The 25,534-nt window shown below is 53.6% G+C and overlaps 1 protein-coding gene across 3 annotated transcripts; it reads left to right on the top strand.

Annotated features, from left to right (window-relative positions):
• The first annotated feature begins 1,914 nt into the window (after nucleotides 1-1,914).
• CCDC92B (coiled-coil domain containing 92B) lies at nucleotides 1,915-24,596 on the top strand. Of its 3 annotated transcripts, none has more exons than XM_054084720.1 (4): nucleotides 1,915-2,064; nucleotides 8,678-8,831; nucleotides 13,758-13,805; nucleotides 18,229-24,595. In XM_054084720.1, the coding sequence occupies exons 1-4, from the start codon at nucleotides 2,020-2,022 to the stop codon at nucleotides 18,894-18,896; spliced, it is 915 nt and encodes a 304-aa protein (XP_053940695.1). In that variant the 5' UTR covers nucleotides 1,915-2,019; the 3' UTR covers nucleotides 18,897-24,595. The 3 variants fall into 3 exon arrangements, with proteins under 3 accessions (XP_053940695.1, XP_053940696.1, XP_053940697.1); XM_054084721.1 differs by lacking the exon at nucleotides 1,915-2,064 and adding an exon at nucleotides 5,495-5,619 and having other exon boundaries at nucleotides 18,229-24,596; XM_054084722.1 differs by lacking the exons at nucleotides 1,915-2,064; nucleotides 8,678-8,831; nucleotides 13,758-13,805 and adding an exon at nucleotides 16,563-17,098 and having other exon boundaries at nucleotides 18,229-24,596.
• The last annotated feature ends 938 nt before the right edge of the window (nucleotides 24,597-25,534 follow it).

The following is a 25,534-nucleotide window of genomic DNA, read 5'->3' on the forward strand; positions in this document are numbered from 1 at the left end:
AATGGGTGAGAGGCATTCCTGATGAGGTATCACTTCTCTGAACAGGATTCACCTGCATTCTCCATCTTCACATGAACATCCTTCACCTCTTAAGAACTTGTCATTGCAGGAAGGACTCTTTTTCAGAGAAAACAAGTTGAGAGGAGGCACACCCAGGAGTTAACGTGACTGGATGAGCATTAGAAAGCACCAAAGCTCTCAATTACGCTGGCTGGGGCCTTAAGCAGAGATGTCTGAATAATTCATTGCAAATCAGAAGCTTGTGTGTGCATGTGCAGACCTTCAGACTTCACTGGCCACCTTTTCTCCTGATGAAATGATTTATCTTTTAATGTGAATTAAACTCATCCTCCATAGAAGAGCTCTAATCCCAAGCTGTCCTATGCTATCAGCCAGCACCAAGCCAGCCTGTGCTACACCACTTTGCAGCAGGTAAGGATCCAGTCTTCAGTTACAGCACAGGGGAGCTACAACCCACTGTAGTACTCCTGAAATATGCTCTCCCCTGCCTGCACTCCTACAGGCACAAGGCAGGGCTATTTCCCTTGGCACAACCGCATTGCTTTGTGTAGTACAGATACTCAGTCGGAAGTCTGAAGTATCCAAGGGGAGAAAAGATGTGGGATGACAAACTGATACCACAAATCATGCCCTGTGGGCTGCCCTACAACACATTCCCATGCTGTTTGTGTAAGAATGGTATGCTTAAGCCTGACATAGGCAAAATAGCAGCAGCTTTCATGTGAGAATGGCAGCATAATGCAAACAAGAATCAGAGCAGGAACACCGCACCATCTGCAGCAGATTTTGGAATAAGGGGATGAGAATCAGCAGACTGTCAGCTGACAGGAGGACGCTACCACTCCTCTGCACCTTCGCTGCCATGCAAGGTGGAACAGGTCACTGCATCTGCTTTCCTGTGCTGTATAATAGGTGCAATGAATTTAGTCATCTTTGAAAGCAGAGCCTCAGATGCTCTGGATATCACAAACAAAAGGGCATTAGTAACCACACAAGTAAACAACCTTTTATCACTGTCTCTCTGACCACAGCTTCTGGGAAGCTGTCTTTACTCACTCTTCCCATCGATTTCCTCACTGAAGCGGGTGCTACCTCTCATTTGACTTCTATTCCCCCCTTCCTAAGTCGCATTAGCGGTAAAACCCCCGCAGATCCCGAGCTCCCTGGTTCCTTTACTCGTGTTCTGCGCCGGACCGGAGCTGGGCCGGAGGCCGACGGCGGCGGGAGGTTCAGCACCGCGGACAGAGGCGGGAGCGCGGCCGCCACGAGGGTCCGCGGCGGAGCCCCAGGACCCTGGTCCGGCGTAGGGGGTGATGCACTCAGTCCCTCGGGGCAGCAGAGCCCCAGCCAGGCTCGAGGGAGTGACGTTCCCTGTCCCCCGGGAGCCCCAGCCCGGCTCCTCCCTACGGGGGGAAGGTGATGCTCCCGTTTCCCCAGAGCTGAGGCACCACTTGGGGGTTGGGGGGGGAGGAAGCGGAAAAAGGGGTGGGGGGTGATGTTCCTGGTCCCCCAGCCCCAACTTGGCTCCTCTTGGGGGCAGCGGAGCCCAAATCCATCTGGAGGAAGATGATCCCGTTCTCCTGGCACCCCGGCGAGGCTCCTCCCGGGGGGCAGCGGACCCCGGACCTGTTGGAGGGGGCTGATGGTGTTCCCGATAGCCTGGGATCCCGGCACGGCTCCTCCCGGGGGCAGTGGATTCCGACCCGGCTGGAGGGGCTGATACTCCCGTTCTCCCGGGGGCAGCGGAGCCCCAGCCCGGCTCGGGGGGTGATGATCCCGGTTTCCTGGTACCCCGGGCCGACTCCCCCCCGGGGTCAGCGGACACCAGCACCGCACGGGGTCGGGGATGCTCCCGTTCCCCCTGCTTGGAGGCGCTTCCCCCCTCCCCAGTTCCGGTCACGTTGCCGCCTGTTTACGGCGCGGCGGGGCCGGGCGAGGCGGGGCTGCTGCAGGCAGCGCGGGAGCCCGGCGCGGCCCCGGCCCCGGCCGCGGCGCCCCATGACGCCCAGCGGGCGCCCAGCGGGGCCCCGCCGCTCCCCCGAGGTAAGAAACCGGGGCAAGGAAGGGGATGGAGCGGGTACCGGGCAGGGAGAGCGGCCCCGGCACCAAGGGGCAGCGCGGAGCATCCCGAGGGGATGCGCACCGGGGCGGGAGGGATAGGGGACGCTGCGCCTCGGGCATGCTTCGCTCCGAGGATGCTGCGCCCCGGGCATGCTGCGCCCTGGGGATGCTCTCCACGAGTTGCCTGCATCCCTTCTCGTGCGCGCTCCAAAGTCGCTTCACCCTGTACGTAACCCCCCAGCTGCTGCAATCCCGACTACATCCAAGCTCTCTCTCTCTCTGCGCTGGCAGCGGAGGGGTTAAGCGTCTGTAGAAGGATTCAGCTGGAGACCAGAAAGCATTGCTCCAAAATTCCTGAAATACAGGTATCGCCACTTTCGGTGATGATAGATTCAAGGCATTGGTGGTGGGCCAAACGCTGAATCCCAGAGGAGAGCTGAATCCATAGTTAATTCCCCTGGAGCCAGCAGGAGAGGACATAGAGAGCTGAATACATAGTTAATTCCCTCGGAAAACACAGCCTTGCTTTTGGCATCTGCAACCCAATGACAAGCTTCAGTGCTGGCTGTAAATCAGGCAGTTATATTTAGAGAATTGCACAAAAACACAAGAATTTACAATCAACGTTTGTATCGATTTTATCTTTAAATACATACTGGTAGAAAAATGAATCACAAATAGGGCTCCACGTGTAATTCGGCCTCAGCTGAGATCAAGGAAGATTTCCTCACTGACTTTCCCAAGGCCAGGTTTCCACCTCTAGTTTCTATTCCTGGCATTACCACTAGTTCCGTGACCTTCTACAAGTTCCTTAGTTTCCTGCTGCTTTATTTTCCTTGCATTTGAAGGCACATTTGCTTCATGGCGTCGTTGCAAAGTTTGTGCTTGTGTTCATTGAGATCATAAATACAAAGCAGTATGGATTTCTAATACGTGTTTGTTCCTGTATATGTTTTAATGCAACCAAGGGGGGAAAGGAGGAGGTTGCTGGGGACACACAGGATAAATTATTGACCTGTTCCAGCAAACCTTATTTGTGCCCTCTGTATCTCAGTTATTTCACCATTTATGGGGAAAGATCATTACATTTATAAGGACTGGATCTCAGCGTGACAGTGTTTGTGCTGAGGTATGCGTTCATGTGATACCATTGCTGGCTTTCGAATGCATCATCAGGAACTGAGACTTTCTTTTGTCAAAGTTTTAGGGCATTAAACAACAAATGCCAAAGTTTTTGGCATTAAACAGCAGATTTCAGTGCAGTTTTGCCCTGAAAGCAAATAACTTAAGCAATCTCTCTGTGCAAAGGAAGTCAGTTCTTAGTAGACTTGCAGCTAAAGTGATCATAGCTACTGCAAGAGGTTGCTTCAGTCATGTATTGTTAAAAAGAATTCTAATAAATTGTGACGAAACTACGAATCTCACCGAGGTTTTCTGATAGCACTTTGAAACACGCAGCTGAGATCAGGACTCTGGATATTTGTCCCAAGAACTACAGTTACACGGTGAAAAGATCAGGAGTGAGGAAAGAAAATGTTTTTTAGAGGCAGGGTGGGCCCACAGGAGGACTAGGCGGTTGAGACCACACAGCATGGGGAACTGCAGAGGACAGAGCCCAGCACCGCTGCATCCCACATGGATGCTGTGGTCAGGTACCAGCCCATGGCTCCGGTGTGGGGGGCTGAGAGACCCGGCAGGGGCAGAGTGGGCAAGCACAGCAAGGAAGCTTTCTCTGCAGGGAACAGCTCTCCAAGATGGATTTCAGAGCGTGCTCACCTATTCCTGGTGAATATACCTCCATGTTCATGTTTGTGGGTTGCACCCATGTGGACTCTAATGAACTGCTTGTGCTCAGCCACCCAGAAACCCCTTCTATCTTATCCAGCACGGTGCCAGCTCAGCTTTCACAGTCTCTCTGAGTAAATTTTTGGTGGAGGGAGGAGACTTTAAAAGTGTATTTCTGAAGTTAAAGATCTGGTCCTGAGTGCTCTGCTGAGGGCTGTCCCACAACTCTGAGAAGAGACCTGGGAGTCCTGTGCTTGAAACCTCGTGTGGTCAGCAAGGGAAACTAGTTTCTGGAGAGCTCTTGGTGGTGGAGCAAAGCCTCTTGGATGTCCAGTCTCCAAAACCAGAGGCAGCTGTTGAAGCAAATCTCTGTAGGGAGAAGAGGCCAGTTCAGATTGTAGGCGTCACCTCTGAATAGGGGCAAAATTCGCTGTTCAGCTGATTGCTGCCCTTTCCAGCTCTGTGTGTATACAACTGTGCCCTTCAAGCTTAACTAGAGTATTGCTTACCCTTAGCTTTTATTCTGAATGACATTGTTTTCTAGAGTTGTAACCTCATTCATAACTCCTCAAAGCCACAGAATAGCAGTCACTGCAAAGGCTTCCACCACCACCTGCTTTGGCAAGCTAGAAGTAGTGTGGGGGAAAAAAAAAAGAAAAAAAAAAAAGAAAAAAAAAGAAAAAAAAAAAGAGTGACAGCCACAGCAGCAAGGCAGAGATCGGAACAATGTCACTTCCAACCCCATCACCACTTGCTGCGATACAACCATCCTTTTGGCAGCCACGCTCGTGAGGTCAGGGTGAGGAGAGCTGGTGCTTCTTAGCATCCTGGGAGTGACAGCCCTAACTACTGTTATTTGGCTCCTGCTCTGACGCAGGCTGAAAGTTCTCACCTTGCTTCACCACATAGAAACATGGTCATCAGCACTTGCTAGGTGCTTTAAAGCCCTTGACATGGGGAGCTTTGGTGTTATTATCTAGGAGATGCAATGGCCCAGTAAAGCGTTAAGCCAGCCAGCAGCAGCAGCTAATCCTTATTAACTCCCAACACCTCCCAGGTGATTGTGCTGTATGAAATGACCAAAGGCACACATGGAACTAAAGGCTCAGAATGCTGCTCAATCTCCACTTGACTTCAGAAGCAACAGAGGGAAGATATCAGTTGTTGAGAGTTCGGTTCCAAAACGCTTTATAGTAATAGGTGGACTCAGCCTTTGCAAGGCAAAGTTCTTCCGCTGCCTTCTGGTAACATTAGAGACACTTGAACGGCTTACAGATGCTACTGAAACCTCATGACTAAATTGCAGCTTAGTTTATAGCTCTTGCATCATGACCTGTGGCACAGAGCTGTCTAATGGGCATGCTTCCTCCTTTGCATGTGGGCCTGGTGAAGCAGTGGCAGCCTTAAGTCACCACCCGCGGTCTATGGGCTCCTGTTTCAAGGGGCACAAGAACCATAGGAGACATCTCCCCATCTTTGCTCTCAGGCAGCAGCACAAACCATCTCATTTGCTTGTGAAGGCAGCTCCTGCCCTTCCCTGCCTCAGCGTCATTAATGCTGACAGGGGTTTCTTGCTTGGACAAAACAAGAGTCTCTCTCCTAGATGCAATATCCCTGATGTTCCTGCCACAAGCAACGAGCTGCTTCTCAAGGGAAACAGCGAGAGTCACATTGGAGAGGCAAAGCAGATCCAAACCCATTAAGGATTTCCCATGGCAATGTTGAAAACAGACACTCACCCACGACCCTCCGGTAAATTATGCAGATTTTTTATCTTCTGAATGAGAGACAACAAACCGATCTCAATTCCAGATTTTTTTTTCCTTTGACTTTCTTTACAGCTTGATATTTATCAACTATTTATTTTTAAAGGAAAATATTTGTATTGGTTAAAAAAAAAAAAAAGTAACTTCCCACTAAAAGGGAAGAGGGAAAGTCCAATGGAAAATTTGCAGCCATATCTATTAAAGACATTTTAACTAGATGGAACAAGGTGCTTGAAAATAGTACTACATATCCCCTGGGCTTTGTCCAACCTACTTTCTGACGTTTGCTGAAATGAGGTGCCACAACTCCCTTCCAGAAGCTGCTCCAGAGCCCAGCACATCGCTCTGTCACCTCCAAAGCAAGGGCTGGCAGGAGGGTAAGTGCTATGGTATCATTTGTATTCCTAGCCCAGAGCAGATGCCAGATGGCTTCCATAGGTGTTGCACTGACGCAAGTAAATTACCCCCACCTTTAAGGAATCCCCATCATTGCCAGCTCTCGCAGTACAAAGAACAAACATCAACTCTCTTGTCCATTGATTACCATACCATCAAGAAAGGTTAGATGGCTTCCAGGACTTAACATTTATAATCACCTTGTCACTCCGAAGAATTGGAATGATTAGGAAGTGAAGTCTAAAGCTAGATTTTTTTTCTTCTTCCCCAGATCCATTTTAAAATGCTGAACATTGAGGGACTGCAAATCCCCTGAGGTTTCTGGAAATGCCTGCAGTTTCCTCACACAGAGCACACACACCTTACATTCAGCCAGGCAGGATTAAGCAGGCTGATCCAGGGCTCTCTTCGCTTACATGACATTGTTCCACAGGGAAGCTTGGAGCGAGTATAAATCATACCTCCCACAATAAGCAACTTAAATGAGAAGCAGGACCTTTGTACCTGTTGCTTTTACATATCACACCAGCCTTTTTCATGCTTTCCCATAGCATTTGTGAGGTGAATGCTTGCAGCATTTCATTCCCTGAATAGCAGAGCCATCCTAAAACTCCACATTCATTGCTTTGCCTCCAGAAATACTTCCCTGGGACATGAAAACCCCCAGCAACAATCCACCATGTACTCACCAAAGCCAGTTCCCATTACTCAATGTTCTTATTTTAGACTTTATGCAGAGCTCCCACGGACAGACACACCTCCAAACTGCAAAGCAAGCCTCTGAGCCAGTCATCCAAGAGAGGTCAGCCAAGCCAGATCCTCACCCTAGCCCCTCACACAGCTCAGTTTTACTCCCTCAAGGTGGGGGGCAGCCACAGGAGAATACAATTTCTATGATTTCTACTTATTTACATGCCAATTAGGTGTTGCAGCTGCCTCTAAATCACCCTGCTTGTGCACCACCAGCATCACAAGTTGGAGTACTCACACAGCCCCCTCCCAGCAAACCCCACGCTGGATGCAGGAGCACTGGAGCTCCCCAAACCCTTGGCACTGGCCTGCCTCGGGGGCATTGCAACTGAAAAATCCCCCGTGGAAGTCAGACCAGTGGTTGGTTGGGTGCTGGGCTTGCAGGGGATGCAGCAAAGCTGAGCCCCTCCACACTGATGCAGCACCCCTAGGAGGCAGAGCAGCACCAGACCTTCCAAAGGGGTTTTATGCCCCATGAGGGCTGGGGCAGAGCCAGAGCAGAAGCTGGGGGGGGCTCAGCCTGGGCTCAGCCATCTCCTGTGTGCAGGGGCTGGCATTCCACCCCCTCCCTGATCCCATAGTGGCTGTGGCAACATGAGAGGTGAAGGCTCAAGCAGGAACTGCAGCTGGTGAAGGCAGGATGGAGCCAACCATGGGGTGATGCCGCAGCAATGGGGCACGGCAGGAAACACCCCAAACCTATTCATTCTGGAGCCCACACCCTCTTTCATGAAACAGCAGGAATATGGGGACCTGACTAGGGATTTCACAAATCTGGAGAGTCTTTGGCAAGAGCAAAGCTTTGAACTCGGTCACTGCCAAGATCTCTTACTGTGGAATCAAGCTTAAATGCAGTTTGATTCAATTTAGGTTGTGGGAATTATGTTAAAATGTACTACATCACCGGCCTGGGCGTGCCGTAAATGTGAGCCAAAGCACTGGCTTAGTTTTGAAGTTTCTATAGAAGGAAAACTGAAGTCATACGTGAACAAAGGAGGGAATGGAAGCAGCTTCCCCGGCACAGGACAGTGCATGCCATCCCTCAGGCTTGCTGGCACCAAATCTGCCCTCCGTCTCCAGGGTCTGCTGTAGCTTCCCATTCTCCAGGTATGGGTGCAGAGGGTAAGGACAGATCCCACATTTGTACAAAATGGTATTTCCCAGGATTAAGGGTTCTTTCAGGCATTTATTTGTATCTCCTCGGTGCAGCAACACAGGTCTGCAGCTGATGCTGTTCCTTTGCCAAAGCCATTAACATGTGGTGATGGACGTCCAACCTAGGCGGAGCCACCAGGCACAGGACTGACAGCAGCTGTTATGTACCAGGATCTACCATGGTGTCTTTCTCTGGAAGACAACATTACTCTCCTCGACATGTAACACTGATTGGGTTAGATGGAGCATTTTTTATTTTTTCTGTGTTAGATCTCTTGCTGCAGTTACTGCTTCGTTATATGTGGCTCATCTAGTGAAAGCCAAAATCATCTCTGGTGCAACTCCCACCTGGGGACTGCAGGGAGCAATCCTGTCCCAGATGTAATCCTGCTCAGCAATAAAACATCTCCTAGGGCCAAATTCAATGAGCCATTACAATGCTAGGGTCTGTGCAGCAGCATTTTCTTCTCCTGCAGTCTCTGAGACTCCCAGCCCAAGCATAGGCAAGATGGGAGCCAGCTCCAAGAGGCGCTGAGGTGACGGATGGCTTGAGGGCCATTCACTGGGGATCTTCTGAGCAGTGCTGCTTCACCCACAGCCACATCCCATGGAGAGGGTAGATGAGAGCAGTCACCTGCCTTGCACCTGGTGGGCTCTGCCCCTCGCAAGGGCTCCGGGGACAGGGCTCGCTAGCACAATGTGCTGCTGCATGTCTGATGACGAGCTGTCTCTGCTCCCCACAGGCCTGGACTGTGAATTTGGTTGCAATGGAGACCGTGTCCCTGGAGCACCAGATCCAGAGCGTGCAGCGGCACATCGCTTTCCTGAAGAAGGAGCAGATGGAGCTGCTTCATGACCTGCACCTGGAGATCCTCCGCTTGCAGAAGCACTGCTCAGGTGAGCACTGTGGTGGCCACATTGTGTGGAAGCTGCATACCCACAGAGCACATGGGGCAGGAAAGCTCTGCTGGCCCCCTGCGGCCCAGGGCTGGTCCTGCATGGGAGCTCACGCTAGCATTCAGCAGGATGCAGAGGAGGAACGTGCCAATCCTGCTCTGTATGCCATCAGAGGATCCCCATCCTCTTCAGCCTCCCGCTTGCACCCTTGGTCCCAGTTCCACCAGCCCCTCCCTGGACCATGTTATGTGGCCACCTAATCTGCTGAGGGTAAAACCCTCTGAAATGGCTCCTCTGCGACTGGGTACCGGCAAACTCCTCCAGCTGCAACACTGAAGAACCAGAGCAATTTTTATTCTGGGCATTAGCTGGCCAGGCATGTCATAAGACTGGAGTCTGTGTTGATAATCCATCATTAAAACCTTCTCTCTTTGTTTCATACTGTGGTCAGGGCCCACTTCTGAACAAGGATTAGCCCCAGTAGCTCAGCATTCTCCCCAGCCACATGTTCCTGCACCTTGCAGTAGTTTGGCTGCAGCAGTCACTACCCCAAGATATTCGTTGGTATAAGGAACACCCCAGCATTAGCCAGCTAGATTGTCCTGCCTTTTCCTCCCATATTCTGTGCCCATAAAGGTATTTTGATTATTAAAATGTAAAAGTGTTCATCATTTCTCCCATACGCCAATGGGCTAAGGGAAAGAGGAGAACACCATCGATAATGTGGGCTTAGGAGACCACCCACTTTCAGAATGGGAGGAAATGTGATTTTCTTGCTTATATATTATTATTCTTTATTCTCTTGCACACAGAGAGGTGAAATCCATTCCCCTCATGCCAGCCCACCCCAGAGGAGCCCTGCACTAGCACTGGCATTGGTCACCCCTAGATGTGCTGAATAAGCACTAACACCAGCAGCATCAGCACGTCTGCTTCCCTGCCACAGCTTGTTCCCTGCTCAAGAGAGAGGGTCCCTGCAGCCCCTCACACAATGACTGCAGCCTCCCAACCTTTCCCAAGACCAGGGGTTGTCACCATGAGCCTGGCCCCTCGGGAAGGGGGCCAGCGGCTCCCAGGGTCACCACACTCCCTGCAGTCGGGATCTGCCTGGCTCCAGTCCCTGGGAAACAGAGCCATGTGTGAGGCTCAGGGACCTGCCCCGGCTGTGAGGCACACAGGCCCCCTGCCCATGTTCTCAGTGCAGCGATGTTGCCCGCCCTTTCAGCCAGCATCGCAAGAGCGATGGCTCCCTGGCTGCCTGCCTGACACTGAAACTCACTCCAACTTGTGCCATCGCTCTCATCAATAATTCAGCCGTAGCTAATTACTCCTTGTCTTCCAGTCTGTCATCCTCCCTGGTTCCTGGGGAACAAAGATATTTCTGGATTGATAGAATTGTCTACTTTCCCCCATCCTCTGCAAGCTTTTGCTATTGTGTTTCATTGTTTTAATGGCTTCATCTATAGCCTCTCCAGATAGATGAGACAGCAGAGTTCTCATGCCTAAATCAGGCTGGGGGGTTCTGAATCCCCAGGAGCACAAATCAGCCCATTGCGCAGTTGGTGATCAGTGATGTCCTCTTCCCAGGGCAGCCAAATGACAGCACTGTCTGACCAGACAATTCACGTCCTTATCTGTGAGGTGTGTAATTCTGTTAGGAGCGATGGGGGCAAACCCACTGGTTAGTTTTAAGATTACTTTGATGATGGTTTTAGTACAGTTGTCTGGTGGGCTGTTTGCACAGGAAAGCTGGAGTTGGTAAGTCAGCCCTTTCCCCACTGTGGCCCTGCGGAGGTGCACTGCCTGCCCTGGAGCTGTTGTTTCAAACCTTAGGTTTTCGCACGATCTTTTTGATCTCCGCAAGGCATCACCACTGGAAATGCTCACCCTCCTCAGAGCTCTATTTCTCAACTGCCGCCTACTCAGCCCTAAGAAACTCCGTCTGGCAGCAGTGGCATTTTCCAGGTGCCAGAGCCTGTGCCGACAGAGGGAGCGTCTGATCTGAGGGGGAGCTGAGCCAAGGGAATCCCGGGAGAGGCACACAGCAAGCCAGCGCCTTTATATCCAAGCTGGATCCACCAGCAGAACAGCTGTGTTCAAAAGAGGCATAATTCACACAAGTAAATTCCCAGATTTGCTGCCTCTGGACCCAAGGCAGTTCTGCTGGCTGTGCCTGGTGTTCCAGGAGCCTCTACCACTAAGGGCTGCTGCTGGGCCAGCAGCAAGAGCTGAAAACAGGATGGAGCCCTGTGCCCCTGGACACAGCCTGGCAGGAGGAGAGGGCAGGTGCTTTGGGCAGTATTGTAGCCCTTGCTGTGGGCTCAGGGCAGAGCCAGACCCAGCAAACCATCGCAGCCCAGCATTCCCAATCGGAGGCTTTACAGGAAGGTAATGCAGCCCAGAGCCGCATGCTGTGATTCATTTATTGGAACGAGCCTCACATTACAGAGGAAAATTGGCTTCCCTCCCACTCCCATTTTATTTGCAAAGTATAAACACGGCAGAAATAGCAATAGATTCCTCTGACTCTTCTGTTTCTCCTTTTACTGGAAGATGAGCTCAAGCATTGTGTCAATAATTAGCCAGCTCAGCGGCGTTCAGGGAACAACAGAGGGAAGGCTGGTGCCAGGAGCAGAGCGGGGCCTGGGGGAATCCCTGCAGGTGGTGCAGCGGATAGCAAAGCTGGTCAGCCGGACTGTGCAAATGGTCCCTCACGCACCAGAGCACCAGGAGGGTCCTCACAGGCAGCAAAGGGAAGCCAAACATGTTGAGAGAAACCATGTCTTAAATAAACTCATTTCTAGCTTGTCTGCAAGCATCTAACCCTGCAGTGGGCATATAGCTACCTCCAAGAGGGTCATGGGTCCTCAGGCAGCAGGGGCTGGCCCATATGTCCTTGTCCATGGCAGGGAATACAAACCCCTCCTCAGCTGTGTCCTGTACCAGGCATGTTGCAGTGCATTGCCTGGCAGTGCTGCATCCCCTGTCCTGCACAGGGGACACCCGGGGGGCGCCAGGGCTGAGTGGGAAAGCTGCTGGGAGCCAGGTGTATAGGAAGTAGGATCCAGAAGTGCAGAGCAACTGGATCCGTCCTGCGGATGCCAGAGTGACTGAGAGCCCTATGGGGCGCTCTCCTCTGTGTTTGGCCTCTCGAAGGTTCCCACCAGCCCTTGTGGCTCTGATGCAGAAGCACGGACCCTGGAGCATGCATCATCCCCGAGCCCTATGCTCACTCAGCAGGGTGATGTCTTCTTTGGAAATGGGAGACTGCTTTAGTTTTCATTTGAAATGTATCTGAGACTCCAAACCTAGTATTTTAGCTTCAGAAAAACAACGCCGTTGCCATTGATTTCCAATGGGGCGGTTGAGAGTGCTGAAAGCTTTCCAGAAACTGCATTGCGTTCTCAGTTACTTCTGCCTTCTCACTACAGATTTATTTTCTAAGACAGACCAGCAGAGCAGCGTGAGCCAAGCATCTCGTTTCAGAAGGATGGCAGCAGTGACAAGGATTAGAGGCAACATGAAAGCAGATTAAAAGAAAAATGTAGGGCAAAGATTAACCATTTGAACTCATTTTCAGGGGAGAAAAAGCCCCAAAACAACTGCATGCTGCTGTTGCCCTTCTCCTCCTCCTCTCAGAGCTGCTGGTGGTTTGGTGGGCTGGGATAATTAATTCAAAAGAGATTGGCTGTAAAGGTGTGCAGGTTAAAGTGAACTCCAGAAGGTTTCTGAGCTCACTCCCTTACTGCCCTTTGTAAGACGGTTTTGTAGCCCTGGGCTAGGCAGAGAGCAGGCAGGGAGCAGGCAGAGAGCAGCAGAGAACAGGGAAAGTGCAGGCAAAGTGCAAGCAGAACATAGGCAGAGAATGGGCAGGGTGCATACAGAGCTCAAGCTCAAGCATATGAGAGCTCAAGCATACAGAGAGCAGGCAGGGTGCAGGCAGAAAGCAGCAAAGTGCAGGCACAGAACAGGGAGCGTGTCAGGGTTGAGCAGGTGGGCACGGGCTGCAGCCCTGCGATGAGCTTATCCCCACAGGACACTGCCCTCACTGCTGCTGCTGCTCCCAGGCACAGCGTGGGCTCAGGGCAGCTCTGCCTGCTGTGCCTGCACCTGGAGCCCAGAGCTGCAGCACCGCTGGCCTGTCCTGGGCCTGTGGCAGTGGGAGATGGGACAGTCGAAGGGACGCTTTGCAGTGCCAAAGGTCTGCAGCCCATATCCTGTGGTGGGACATCTGCTCTTCAGCAGCCCTGAGGAGCTGCCCTCAGGAAAATGGGGTGCCATCCCACAAAAAGCAGGTCCTCTCTGCTTGGGGAGGTACCTGCAGAGCCCGGGCTGCACTCAGTGGCAGGCTGAGAGGGGATTTTGAAGGTACATGTTGCCTCTAGAGCAGGGCAGCATCCTTCTGTGGGCAGATTGCGCAGGGATGAGGCCATTCCACTTGCGTCACGTGCAGAGGCAGAGATCAGCCTGGAAGCAGGAAATTATGAAATACTCGGGGTGGTAGCTTACACTTTGGTCTATTTTCAGTCTGTTGCTCTGCTCTTTGTTCTGATTTAAAGCATCGAAAATAGTTCAGCAGCTCTCTTAGAGAAAGAAAAGGCATTGCCAGAGAAATGGAGCCTCCAGCTCCGCTGTGGGGCAGGACCTGCAGACGCTGCCCTGACCACATCACAGGGGAAAGCGCCGTGGCAGATGCAGATCCTGAGGCTGTTAGTAGTATACAAATTGCCATAATTGCATATTTTTGGCTCAGCCTGTGGCGGGTGCTCCAGGATGTCCAGGCTGACTGTGGGCTGGGCAGAGGCAGTGCCACAGCCACAGTGATTGCCTTTGCCCCCACAGCCCTGCCGGGAGCCAGGGGAGACACAGGGAGCAGGCAGGATGGGTGGGATGCTCCTTCTCACTCCTGTTTGATTTCTTTTCCAGAGCTCACCCATGACCTGGAAATCAAAGAGCTGGAAGCCCGCCAGCAAGGTAAGAGCACAGGTTTGTGCCTGAGATAAGGGGCAGCCTCTGTGGGGGCAGGGGGCTGCCTGAAGAGCCTGCCGCTTGGAGGGGGCCGTTTGGGCCACTCAGGGAGGGGATGTGGACCTTGTCTGCACGGGACACTTGGGTTGTGGCAAGACTGTGTCTGGGAAGTACCTGTTAAAAGCCTGGGCAGCCACCTAGGAAGGTTTTGCATGTGAAAGACAGCAGCACTCCGCTGGCTTTGCTAGATAGACCCTGGGGAGCAGCTCACAAACCCCCAGAGTGCAACTTAAAGACCGCAAACCTGCAGCCCGAGGGAGAAGCCAACAAAGTCATTATGAGGCCCCTCCTCAGCAACGCTCACCAACTGCAAGCAAGATAGTGATTCAGAAAATCTCCCAGTACCTTTGGATCATCAAACAGTCAGTTTTGCCCACGGACTAATCTTTCACATCGCAAAATAAGGGGGGGAAAAGTCTTGGTGAATGGAAAATGTCTGCAAACTCCAGGCAGCATCCCAGGCTTGGGACCAGCAGCAGAGAGGTGCTCAAAAAGCATTTCACAACACACCATCCTTTTGAGCCACGCAGCCCCAGAACTGGAACAGGCAGCCCTGCCCCACTGGAGAGCCCTGTCCAAACGCTTCTGCAGCCCAAAGGCGGCCTTATCCACCCAGGACAGGCAGGCAGGACAGGGCTCAACTGGAAACCCAATTCCTCCATCCTGAGGCTGCACCACAGGCAGCACATCTCCTGCGAGAGCAGCATGGCACTGGGCTCTGGCATCTTTTGGTGCTAGCAAACAGCAGGCTGGCCTTGTGGCTGAGGGCAGGTTTTCAAATGAGGGACAAAGGGTCAGGGAGCTGGTGCTAAGCTCACCCTGATTTCAGCTCCTCTCCTGCCCAGATGGGCAGGTGGCCTGGCTGCAGGCTGGGCTGTGCCAGGGTGCACTCAGACACGCTGGTGGAGCAAGGATGCCTTGGGCACACCATCCCACTGCTGCTAGGCACTGCTCCCCTCCTTCTCGAGCATCATTCTGCTGTAGCCCCTCGTCTGGAGGCAGATGGAGCTGCTTCCTGCATCTCGCACACAAACAAACACACTCAGCCCTGACCCGTGGAGCAGAGTCCAGCCAGCCTGACGCCCAAGCAGGCTCGTTGGGCAACTCTCCGAGTGGTGGACTCTGGCCAGTGAGGCCCATGGGCAGGAGCTGAGTGTTCCCCCAAAGCACATGCCCAATTTACCTGCCCCTCCTGGGCCCCCCACTAACACCTTTCCAGTGCCTGGAGCTCCCACTGCCCACCTGCCTGGGACCGTGGCCCTGCTGCATCCACAGCCTGGTGGGAGGGGGTACGTGAGAGTGTCCCCAGAGTGTCCTATGCCTTGAGGTGCTGCTGGCTGAGGCCACCCTCACCACGCTGCTTCCAGGGGCCAGCAAATGCCAATGCACAGTTCTCTGCGTGACGCATCCCCGATCCTAACAGCAGCCAGGTCAGCCAGGGGCAGGCAGCACTGCCTGAGTGCCTGTGGCTGGCAGAGGATGCTCTATGAGTAACCTTGCTCATCTTCCTCCTCCATCCAAGGGAGGAAGATCAAACTCATCCTTGGCACCACCCAGACAGGATCCCTGGCACCAAGCCTCAGCCTGCACCTCATCCTCAGATCTGGGGCTGGTGGTACCGATGTGGGTGTGGGGCTGCTCTGTCCAGAGTCATTGAGGTCCTTGTCCCTTGGCAGCAGCGTCACTCAGTGCCATGGCCAACTCCAGGGGAATGTGGGGTTCCCAGCCCCGGTGTTGCCCGCAGAAGGGTGATGCCCAGCTAGTGACGCACACCCAGCCCCTCTCAGCCCATCATAACCTCCAGTAGACCCCCATTCCCAGCTCACCACCGTCACTGAGCCTGGGGTCCCTTCCCTGTGTGGGTGGGCTCTTGCTCATAGGAGTGCCTTGCATCCAGCCCTCTGGGTGTCATCAGTGCGCCACAGACCATAATTTATAGTGAATCCCATCCACAGGCCTCTGCCCATCCTTCAGCCTTTTAACACTTTACGAATTGTAGGATCACATTTGCCACATATATGGGCCAACCACCTAACTTAAGATGCCATCAAATGATCACTCTTCAAATGCCACTCATGTAATAATTACTGCATGCAACTGCCTTCCTTAAGATTTCATTATAAAGCATTTTAGCCCTGCAGAAGGCACTTAAGAGCCGAGGCTATAAAGCGGTTGCAAATCTTGTTGTAAAAAGCAGAGATTACTGCAGACAATGGGAGCAGGTTTGGGCAGGCAGGCGTGAGTGCAGGCCAGTGCCAGCCTCCGCGGGCAGCATTTACTCTCCTCCCTGTGCCCTACCAAGGTCAGGCTGCAGGACCCTGAAGCCTGGGATACCAGGGGCAGGATCTGGCTACTCGGGGTGGTCCAGCCCCCACCCCTTTGCCCAGCTCATGGCATGGGCGCACAGCCCAGCCCTCCTGTTACCTGCTGAGCTCAGCTCCTTCACTGCAAAGGTGTGATCCGCCACGCCAGCTGCTCCCGCTGCCACCTCACAGCCCTGGGCAGGACACATCACCTCCCTAGGCAGCTCCTGTCCCCCAAACATCTCCCAGGCCTGAGCATGGGGCATGCAGCCAGACATGAGCTCGCAGCAGCTACAAGCAGAAATCTGAGCAGGTCCTCAGAGTCCCGTGAGGGCGCCACACAAACAGCATGCCTTTCCTTTCAGGAATGATAGTGCTTTTTGGCTGAGGACAAGAGCACTTTGAGCCACTGCCCCTTGCTTCTCTCTGCCCAGGGGACACAGAGGTGCAGAGAGGAGGTGACAGCCAGCCGTGCTCCAGTCTCCTCCTTCCCATTTTGGAGCATCCTTCTCAATGTGTCACCTCCAAGACAGTTTCACTGTCCAAAGTGCAAGGCCAGCACCCGCAGAGGACTGCAGGCTCCCAGGGATCTCTGCAACATACAGCGCTCACAGTCACACTAGCCTGCTTTCTTTGGGGCTTGCTTGAACCAGATCTGCCCCTCTGGGGCACGGAGGGACCTTCTGTGCTGCACAGAAGTGAGTCTCCATGGACCCACACATGGCCATGCTACAGGACCTGAATGCCCTTGTACAGGGACACCTTCAGTGCGTTTCCACAGTGCATCAAAGGGTGCCTGGAGAAGAGGAAAGAGTCATCATGAAATGAAGCGCTGCAATGCTTCCCCTCCATCTTTCACCTCCTTCAGTCTTTCAAGGTCATTAGGCAGAAGGGATTGGGGAAATGCAAAGTTTGGTTATCCAGACTGCTCTATAGGTATGTATTCAATGCAGTTTCTTGATGCCATCATGGTGAGTGGGATGGATGGATGGATGGATGGATGGATGGATGGATGGATGGATGGATGGATGTCAGACAGGTGTTACCCTCCTACAGGCTGACTGGAGCAGTGCAGGGTGTGCAGCAGCAGCACGCAGGGCCCTGTGTGAAGTCACGCTTTTCTGAGTGTTTGTGACTCAGAAGGGCCAGGGCAGGGAGGGTGTCCATCACCTGCTGAGGTGGGGGGGGTGGGGCAGGGAGGGTGGTAAGAGTCATAGGGAACCTGACACTCAATGCAGCACCTCTGTTTTCACAAGTCCTGTCCATGCCCCATAGCTGGCAGGAGCAGAAAGGTGAACAGGTCAGGTGTCAGAAACCAGAAGTGATGGTGTGGTGAGCACACAGCAGCCAGAGAGGGCTGGCTCCAGGCCATCTTCCCCACCAGGATAGGCTCCTCCTGAGCCAACTTCTCCCATCTGGTGTAGGGGTTCCTTCCCTGCTGAGCACAGCCCAGCTCCTCCATGATCCAATCCTGGATTAGCATCTCCATCCTCGCTAATCAGGCTGTGAAGTCTTGGGGCTTGAGGTCAATGACCTCTTCTAAATTGTGCTGATGGTTTCACTGCTGCCGTTTCCTTTTCTCTCCCAGCTCCCCCATGCTCCCCTCAAAGTCACTTTCAGGGTGAAAAACTTGCTACCCAGGGAAATGTTAAAACTGCAGCATGAGGCTGCAGTGAAGCAGAGATGGCAGGTTCCATGGCAACAGCATCCTCCACTTTCACCCTCCCTCCATTGGGGTGTTACACGTGGCACTGTGCATGCAGCATCGCAGCTCAGGGCTGACGGGGATTCCTGTGCCTGAGGAAAGGCTGCCTGCCTTGGCAGGGAGCTGCAATCATGCAGCTCACAGGGAGTTTTGGAGCCCTTGCTCCCAAAAGTGCCCAAGCAGCCTCGAGGGCACTCCTGGCACATGCCATCATCATGGAGCAGCTGGCAGCTGTGTCCACCTGCCCTCACAGCCACATCAGGAGCACACAAGAACTCACGGGAGTGGTGGGCTGAGGCTATCATGCTGGGTTAAGCCCCCACTGTCTGCCTTGACTCCCTTTTATGCCTTGTCCCCACAGACGTCCTGGATCGGGAGCTGGAGGAGAAGTGCCGGGCAATGGAGGTTCAGCTGCACGAGAAGGAGAAGGACAACCTGGAGCTGCGCAAGGAGCTGCAGCACAAGGAGATGCTGGTGGCTGCGCTACGATCCAGCCTCCGCAACAAGGAGCGCCGGTTCTTGGAGGAGCTAAAGCGGCGAAGCCACCGCGTCACCATCCTCGACACCGAGCTGCAGAAGCAGACGGAGGCGGCCGCCTACCTCTCCCTGCAGCTGCACACCACGGCCCAGCGGCTGCCGGGCTCCCGGGCAGGTGGGCGGCCGCCCCCCGAGCAGCCCGTTACCGGCCCCTCAACTGAAAGCAGACCCCGGCGTCGCAGCCACAGAGTGCACCCCCGGCGCCCACCTGGGGACGGTGCCTGCCCAAGGGACCCGATGCAAGAGGAGCACGATGCCATGCCCGACCCAGCTCTCTTCCTCTACACGGCACGGCAGCACGCCCTGCAGCGCCTACCACCAGAGCCCCGCACCCCAGCCCACGGCACGGCCAGCACTGCCACGGCCCCCCGGGCGCAGAGGCCACCCCGGCAGCCTGCGCAGGAGCCAGTGGTCAGGGCCAGGTCAACCAAGGGCGAGCCTGGCAAGAAGCAGGGGTCTGGCCCCCGCAGTGCCCCTCGGCCCCGGGATTAGGTGGCAAGGGGATGGCAAGGCCCAACCAGCCAGGATGGCCTGAGCCTGGTGGCAACGGGGGTTGCTTTCCCCCGTCCCCTCAGAGGGGAAGGGGCAGCGGAAAGCGGATGCCCTGCTCACATCTCCTGCCCACAGGCAGCCATGAAAGATCCCCTTTACCCCAAGGGTCTGAGCCAAGGGTGCCGCTGGCAGTGCTGTGGGGCAGGTGGACAACCCAGCATGGGGTCTGCGAGGGGGAATGGCTGAGCGCCTGTCCAGGGCTTCCCAGGAAAGAAAGAAAGAGAAAAAGAAAGAAAGAGAAAAAGAAAGAAATTCAGCATTTCTGTGATAAGAAGATCTTCCTGCTGCTGCCGCCCCTTGGAGCAGACTTGGGGTGTGTTTTCCCTGGCCGGGGGTGCCTAGAGATGGGCATGCAGCAGCAGGCAAAGGGATGCATGGTACATGGCACAGTGCAGCGGGATGAGCTCAGCCTTAGGTATTGCTGGCACCAGGGCTGGGCTGGAGGGCCCCAGATGTCACCAGGAAGGTGTCCAGGATGGAAGCAGGTGAATGACAGTTGGTTCCATGGGTGCAGGAGGGATCCCCCACTCCATGGGGACGGTGCAGCCATGCCAGCCATGTCCAAGGCCATCTCTCCCCTGCGCAGCAGGTCAGCTGTCTCTAACATTGATTTCTCCCCATTACATTTACACATAGGACTTGGACAAGGTGGCTGGCCATGAGCGCCAGCCCTGCCATATGCCTCACACAGCTCCTCACCCAACGCAGCCTTGCTCCAGGCGGGTCTTGTCTCGGCACCAGCATTTCAGTTCTCGGTCCCAATCTCCAGCGAGGTCCGGGATTCTGACAACTGACTAAGCAGCCCTCCAGTCCTCCCCCACTGCCTCCGAGTCCATCCCAGCACAGCAGCTGTGCAGTACACAGCCTTTGCTGGGCCAGGGCAGCCTTGCCCAGTCTCCAAACCGGTAGCTTTATCCATCCATTCCATGGATGGTTTGAAACAGCAGAAACGGGGAGAGGATGACTCCCACAGCTGGGCAGGGTGAAGGTCTCCCTGCTCGGGTGCCAGCAGGACCTGCACTGCTCCAGACAATATGGAGGCCAGGTTTCACCCCAGTGGTTTGGCTGCCAGCCCACACTGGCCTGGCTTTGCTGGTGGGCTGGGGAAGTGATGCCTAGCCAGGAGCCCTGGCTGCTGCCTGCAGACAGTGCCCTGCCTGGCTGCATGGGCAGCAGCCTCACGCAGGACCCCCACTGCCTCCATGGCTGGTGTGGGCAGGACGTAGCTGCAGGCAGTGATCAGACCCCATTTCTTTCCAATTGAGCTTGAAATCTCTTCAAAACCATCACCTTCATAGACCATATGGGCTTAGCCTGCCAGAGCTCAACCGCAGCGTCCCCACGCAGTCAGAGGTGTCTATTTTTGTAGTTCAATATTTATATACTGTATTAAAATGCTTTTATGAGATTCTCAGCAACAGTCCCTAGGCCAGCTCTTTGGTAAAAACAACCCCCCAACCATACAGGCTACACTAGCAGGACGGAAATTAGTAGCTTTTGTACCTTTTCTTTGGCTGTGATGTGAAACCATTTCTTGAATGGCTTCAAGAAATAGTTAGGCTTCAGAGGGTAAGACCTTTCCTGCTCCCCGAGAGCACTCTCGAGGGCTGGGACCCCCCACTCCACAGCTGTTGCCATGGTCTGTAATGCACCTCTGAGTGTGGGGAGAAGCCCAGCAAAGCCACATCTAGGCAGGTTCCCCCAGCAGGATCTCTGGGAGCAGTCAGCCTAGTTGAAGCCCTGCAGAAGTTTGCAGCTCCTGGGGATGAAGGGAAAGCCCTCAGGGGAAAGTTTTGCAGCCCCTGACACATCTGGAGCTGCTACCTTGGGAGTGCAGAACCCATCAGAGTCCCCACTGGCTGCCACCTGCACCCCCTGACTGTCACCCCCTGCAGAAGGCTGTAAAAAGCTTGGACATGGCACACTCATACCCTGGCTGCAACACATTGTGTGCCCAAACTGCCTTCCCAGGGCAGGTGGGGTGCAGGGCAGCATGGGGTACATTGGTAGTACCCAGCTGGGGTGTAAGCACCTGGGTATAGTTGCACAAAGGAGAAAAGCCCTAAGTCTGCTCTCAGGAAGGCTGCAGGATGCTTCCCACCTGTTATTGCAAAGGGATTTAAGGTGGGCTCTGCCCACGCCCTAGCTCTGGCGCTCACAAGGGGTGCTGTTGCCTACCCTCAGGGAGCAAGGGGCACTTGGTGCTGCATCACACCAGCAGCGCCCGGGGCTGCAGCATCGTAGCCAGCCTGGTGGTGCCACACTGGTGGGTGCTGTTTGGCCTTTGAAATTGCTGTTTCTCTCAGGTTCAGAGAGGTTCTGCTGAGGATTTGTCTCTTCTCTTTTAATGTGAAAGAGGGCAATATGTGTCTGTGTGCTGTTTGGCTGTTAGCTGTGGTGTGCACAGCTGCTTTCCCCTCTCCTTCCCTGACAATCCTGATAGAGTACGTTGCATTTTTATTGTGAAGTCCTTGATGGTGTTAATGGTGTTCATGACTGACCTGAGCATTGAAAGGGGAAGGGAGAGGTATGATCCTCCTGTGTAAATACCTTCCTAGCAATCATCATTTTTAGTGCCTAGTATGTAAATGAAGCAACCCTGTCTGAGCTGCAGGATCCTTTCCTCTTCACTAATTAGCAGCTTGCTCAAGAAGTTGATCTTATTTCCAGGCCCTCTTTGCTCTTCCCTCCTCCTGATGCTCCCTGGGGTTTGTGGGCAGCCAGGCAGGCCCTGAGCCCTGCAGCCCTTGGATGTGCAGGCAGAGCTGCCAACAGGTAGGGGGTAGTTGTTTCCCAAAGGGATGGAGAGGGAGCACCTCAGTTTCCCCCTTCATGCCAATGTAATGTGCTTTGAAATGAGTTGTCAGGGTGAGCTCTGTGCTTTTCCCTGGGCTCCCTTGCCTTGGAGCAGGAAGGATCAGCTCCTGCGTGCTGTACTGCTGCTTTTCAGGGAGGGGGGAAAGCTCTAGAGATATTATATATATGCTTATACATATACACACACGCATATATGCACTTGTTTTGAAGGGAAAATACTGTATGATTGTAATAGAAATGATGTTGAGATAAATTATTTTAATCTTTGTATTTATATAAAATGATCAGAGAGCGAAATGATCACAAAAAAAAAAAAAAAAAAAGGAAGAGAGAACAAAGACAGCGTTCTTATTTTTTAATGAGTAGGCTGCTGTTAGCCCCAGGGAGCAGCGGGAGCCTGGGCAGCACCTGCCCTTCTCTCCCACAGAAGGAGGCTCTTACAGACCCCCTGGTCTTGGACTGTAAATGAGTCCCAAGTCTGTCAGGTATAACAGGGATCTGTAGATGCATTTAGGAGCCCAAAGACTGCACACAGCTTCAACCTGTGCTGTATACCTGACACGCATCGACTGAGGAGTGTAACTGCTGATGCCAATGTGCTTTGTATGGAACGAGCGGTGTTTAATGTTGACTCGTAAAGCTTAATGATTAGACTGAAATGGATGCATAGCAATAATGCTCAGTTGTTAAGCAATGTCTTATGTATAAAACACAACCTGCTGAGAGCTTTCTGCATACAGACTAACAGCCGGGCACTTCTCTGCACCCCTTTTCTGTTCTACACTTCTGAAGAGGCTCATGGGTTTGGTGTGTTGGGTTTGCTAATCTCTCTTTTCATTATTATTATTATTATTATTATTATTATTATTAATTATTATTATTTCCTAATGTTCCCTCAGAAAGTGATGTCCCAAATTGTATGTAGAGTGAGTGACGGGTGGGGAGGAGATGCGCCCGGTCCTCTCACTGCAGCTCTGACTGTGCTGGAGCCAGAAGCATCAGGAGGCAGAGCCAGAGCCAGTCCCCTGGACTTAACATTAACCCCAGGCAGACCAGTCAGGAAGTTCTCCCTTTTGCCCCTGCTAATTATAAAGCCATATTTTCTGGATGTGTTTGATGAGGCTCATCTAAGTGCTCCTGGCTGAATCCTTCCCATCCCTGCTGTAAGGGTGCCATTGTGAGGGCTTGAGTCGTGCAGCCACTCCCCGAAAATCCTGTTGGGAGGCTTCAAGACCTTCCCCGCTGCTGCAAGGCATTGTGCAGAGACCTGACCTCGGGAAGCTTTGCCCAAGGCAGAGCCCAAGGCTTCCCATAAACTGCCTTTCCTACAAGCAAAGTTGGGTGCAGGGCACAGTTGATGGGTGCTACACAGGGGCAGCTGCTGCAGGCAGCCGAGGGGTGGTCTTTCCTGGACACCCAGGAAAGCTGGGGGTGGTGCAGCAAAAAAGGTCATAGAATCATAGAATGGTTTGAGTTGGAAGGGACCCTACAATCATTTAATTCCAATACGCCTGCCATGGGCAAGGACACTTCCCACTGGATCAGCCTGCTCAAGGCCCCACCTGAAGTGACTGGAGAGCAGGATCCAGCAGTGGTCAGGGGTTGCTCTGCTCTGTACAGAGCACATCCATGCACCAGTTCACCAAAATAAGCTCTAAGGAGACAGAGGAGTGGGAGCACGGCAGTGCTGTCTGGCTAGCTCTCCTGACAGAAAGGCCAAGCAGCAGCACACTGATGGACTTGCATTTTTGGGACCCAGGAAAACACTTTGGGGCCCTCATACGCAGACTTTGTGCACTGGCTCCTGCTGCCCCAGTGAAACTGTGGCATCCTGCCTTTCTCCAGGAACACCATCCCTTGCTTCCCAGCAGCCTTGAGGAGCCAATCTCCCTGCAGTGACACTGCAGCTGCCTCGGTGCATGTCTTTTCTTGTCACCCTCTTGCACTGTCAGTGCTTGGCTGCCAAGTCCTACGAGGAATGTGACAGGAGGGGAGAGAAAGCTCCCTTATATCCATAGGTTGCCTCACTTTGTGGACAAGATCAGGAATGCCAGTGTGTCAGGGCTCGGTAAACAAGAGAAACCTGGGATCAATGAGCCCAGCAGCCATGGAAGATCCTGCCAGATGACAGACACAGCCTGTAAAAGCACAAAGATAGAAGTGTTGTGTCTCCTCACTGGTTAAAGCTGTCTTTTGTTTCCAAGGGCAGGTTCTGCCTCTGTCTCCTCTCTGCTGCCTGGGGTCTCACCCTGCAATGATGCTGCCATCCCAGCTCCCTGTTGCAGCCCTGCGAAAGGCCAGCACCTGTGGGCAGAGGGATACAGAGCATGACACTCAACACTGCCACCATATCCAATCCCTTCTTTTCACCCTCCCTCCCCTAACGCCTCTGGGCAGGAACAGGGTGGTGAAGCTGCCAGTATAAGAAGTTCCCCCAACACAAACACAAGAGGCACCAGGTCCTCCATGGGGCGTGGGGATGCCTCCTGCCTATTTCCGATAGATTTCACTGACCTTATGGCTACCAAAAAAATCTCCTTTCCTGTTATTGCAATTACAGCAAGCATGAAGCTATCAGGTGATGGGAATCCCTCAAATCTTTGTTCTGTCTGAAAAAAATGGACCCTTTCTGCCCCAGAGGCACATGTAAGGTGCTGAGCCACAGTGCAGCAGGGACAAGCATCATGTGTTATCACTTGTGTGTTTCAAGGTCAGGCAGAAGGTCATTGTCCCCTCTGTCCTCGCTGAGCATGTCACAGGCCTCCTTTGGGAGGGACACCCTGTCTGCCTGGCAAGAGCTGTGCTCAGGGGACAGGGAGGGTTTGAGGCTGGGGGAGGGACACCCTTGGGTATGGCTCCCCCAGACCCAGAGCAGCTGCAGTTTCACTGTAGCAAAAATGTTCTGTGCCGAGTTTGCAAGGCTGCACTGAGAAGAATAAAAGCCTGTGCCTGGTGCTGGGGAGAGCCATTGCCGCAGGAGATGCCAAGGGTCGGCACCGCTCTGCTTTCTTTGAATGTTCATTTTACTCCCTGACACCACTGCTTGTGTTGACTTTCCTTTTTAACCAAGTGCTTTTCAAAACGTGTTAATGCCCAGAGGCTTGAGTATGGCGCTGGACTTTAGGAGCCATTGTAACACGCCTTTTTCTGAATAGAGCGACTGAAACCTGCAGAGGGTTGCCCCGTCCCACCTCAGCACTCAGAACCTCTGGCCACAGGGACGCTGTGCCTCTGTCCCCGAGACCAACTCCTGCCTCAGCACCCAGATCTCTTGCAGCCATGGGGCTGGCAGCAGCCTGTGTCCCTGGGGTGCTGGGCAGTGAGTACAGCTCCATCCCTTCATTCCAGAGCCCCATCCTGGCTCTGCTGGGGGTGCAGGCAGCCCCCCCCGCCCCCGGCTTGTGATGGCTGACTTCAGCCCGCAGCCGCTCCTGTCCTTCCGTTCCAGAGCCAGGGTTCACAGCCCTATCCTAGCTCTGCTGAGGATGTGGGCAGCCCCTGCATTGCACAGCTCCCCTCCTCACAGCCTGTCCTGTCCCAGAGCCAGGGTGCGCGGTCCCAGCTTTGCTTAAGGTGCGGGCAAGCGCCATATTGCACTGTTCCCCCTCCTGTCTCTCCATCCCGGAGCTGGGGTGCACAGCCCCATCCTGCCTCTGCTAGGGGTGCAGGCAGCCTCTGCGTTGCACGGATACCCCTTCCCCCTGCAATCCCTCCATCTCAGAGCTGGGGCGCACAGACTCATCCCGGGTCCGCTTGGGGTG

This window comes from Cuculus canorus, chromosome 20 (genome assembly GCF_017976375.1).
Source record: "Cuculus canorus isolate bCucCan1 chromosome 20, bCucCan1.pri, whole genome shotgun sequence".
Taxonomy (NCBI): domain Eukaryota; kingdom Metazoa; phylum Chordata; class Aves; order Cuculiformes; family Cuculidae; genus Cuculus; species Cuculus canorus.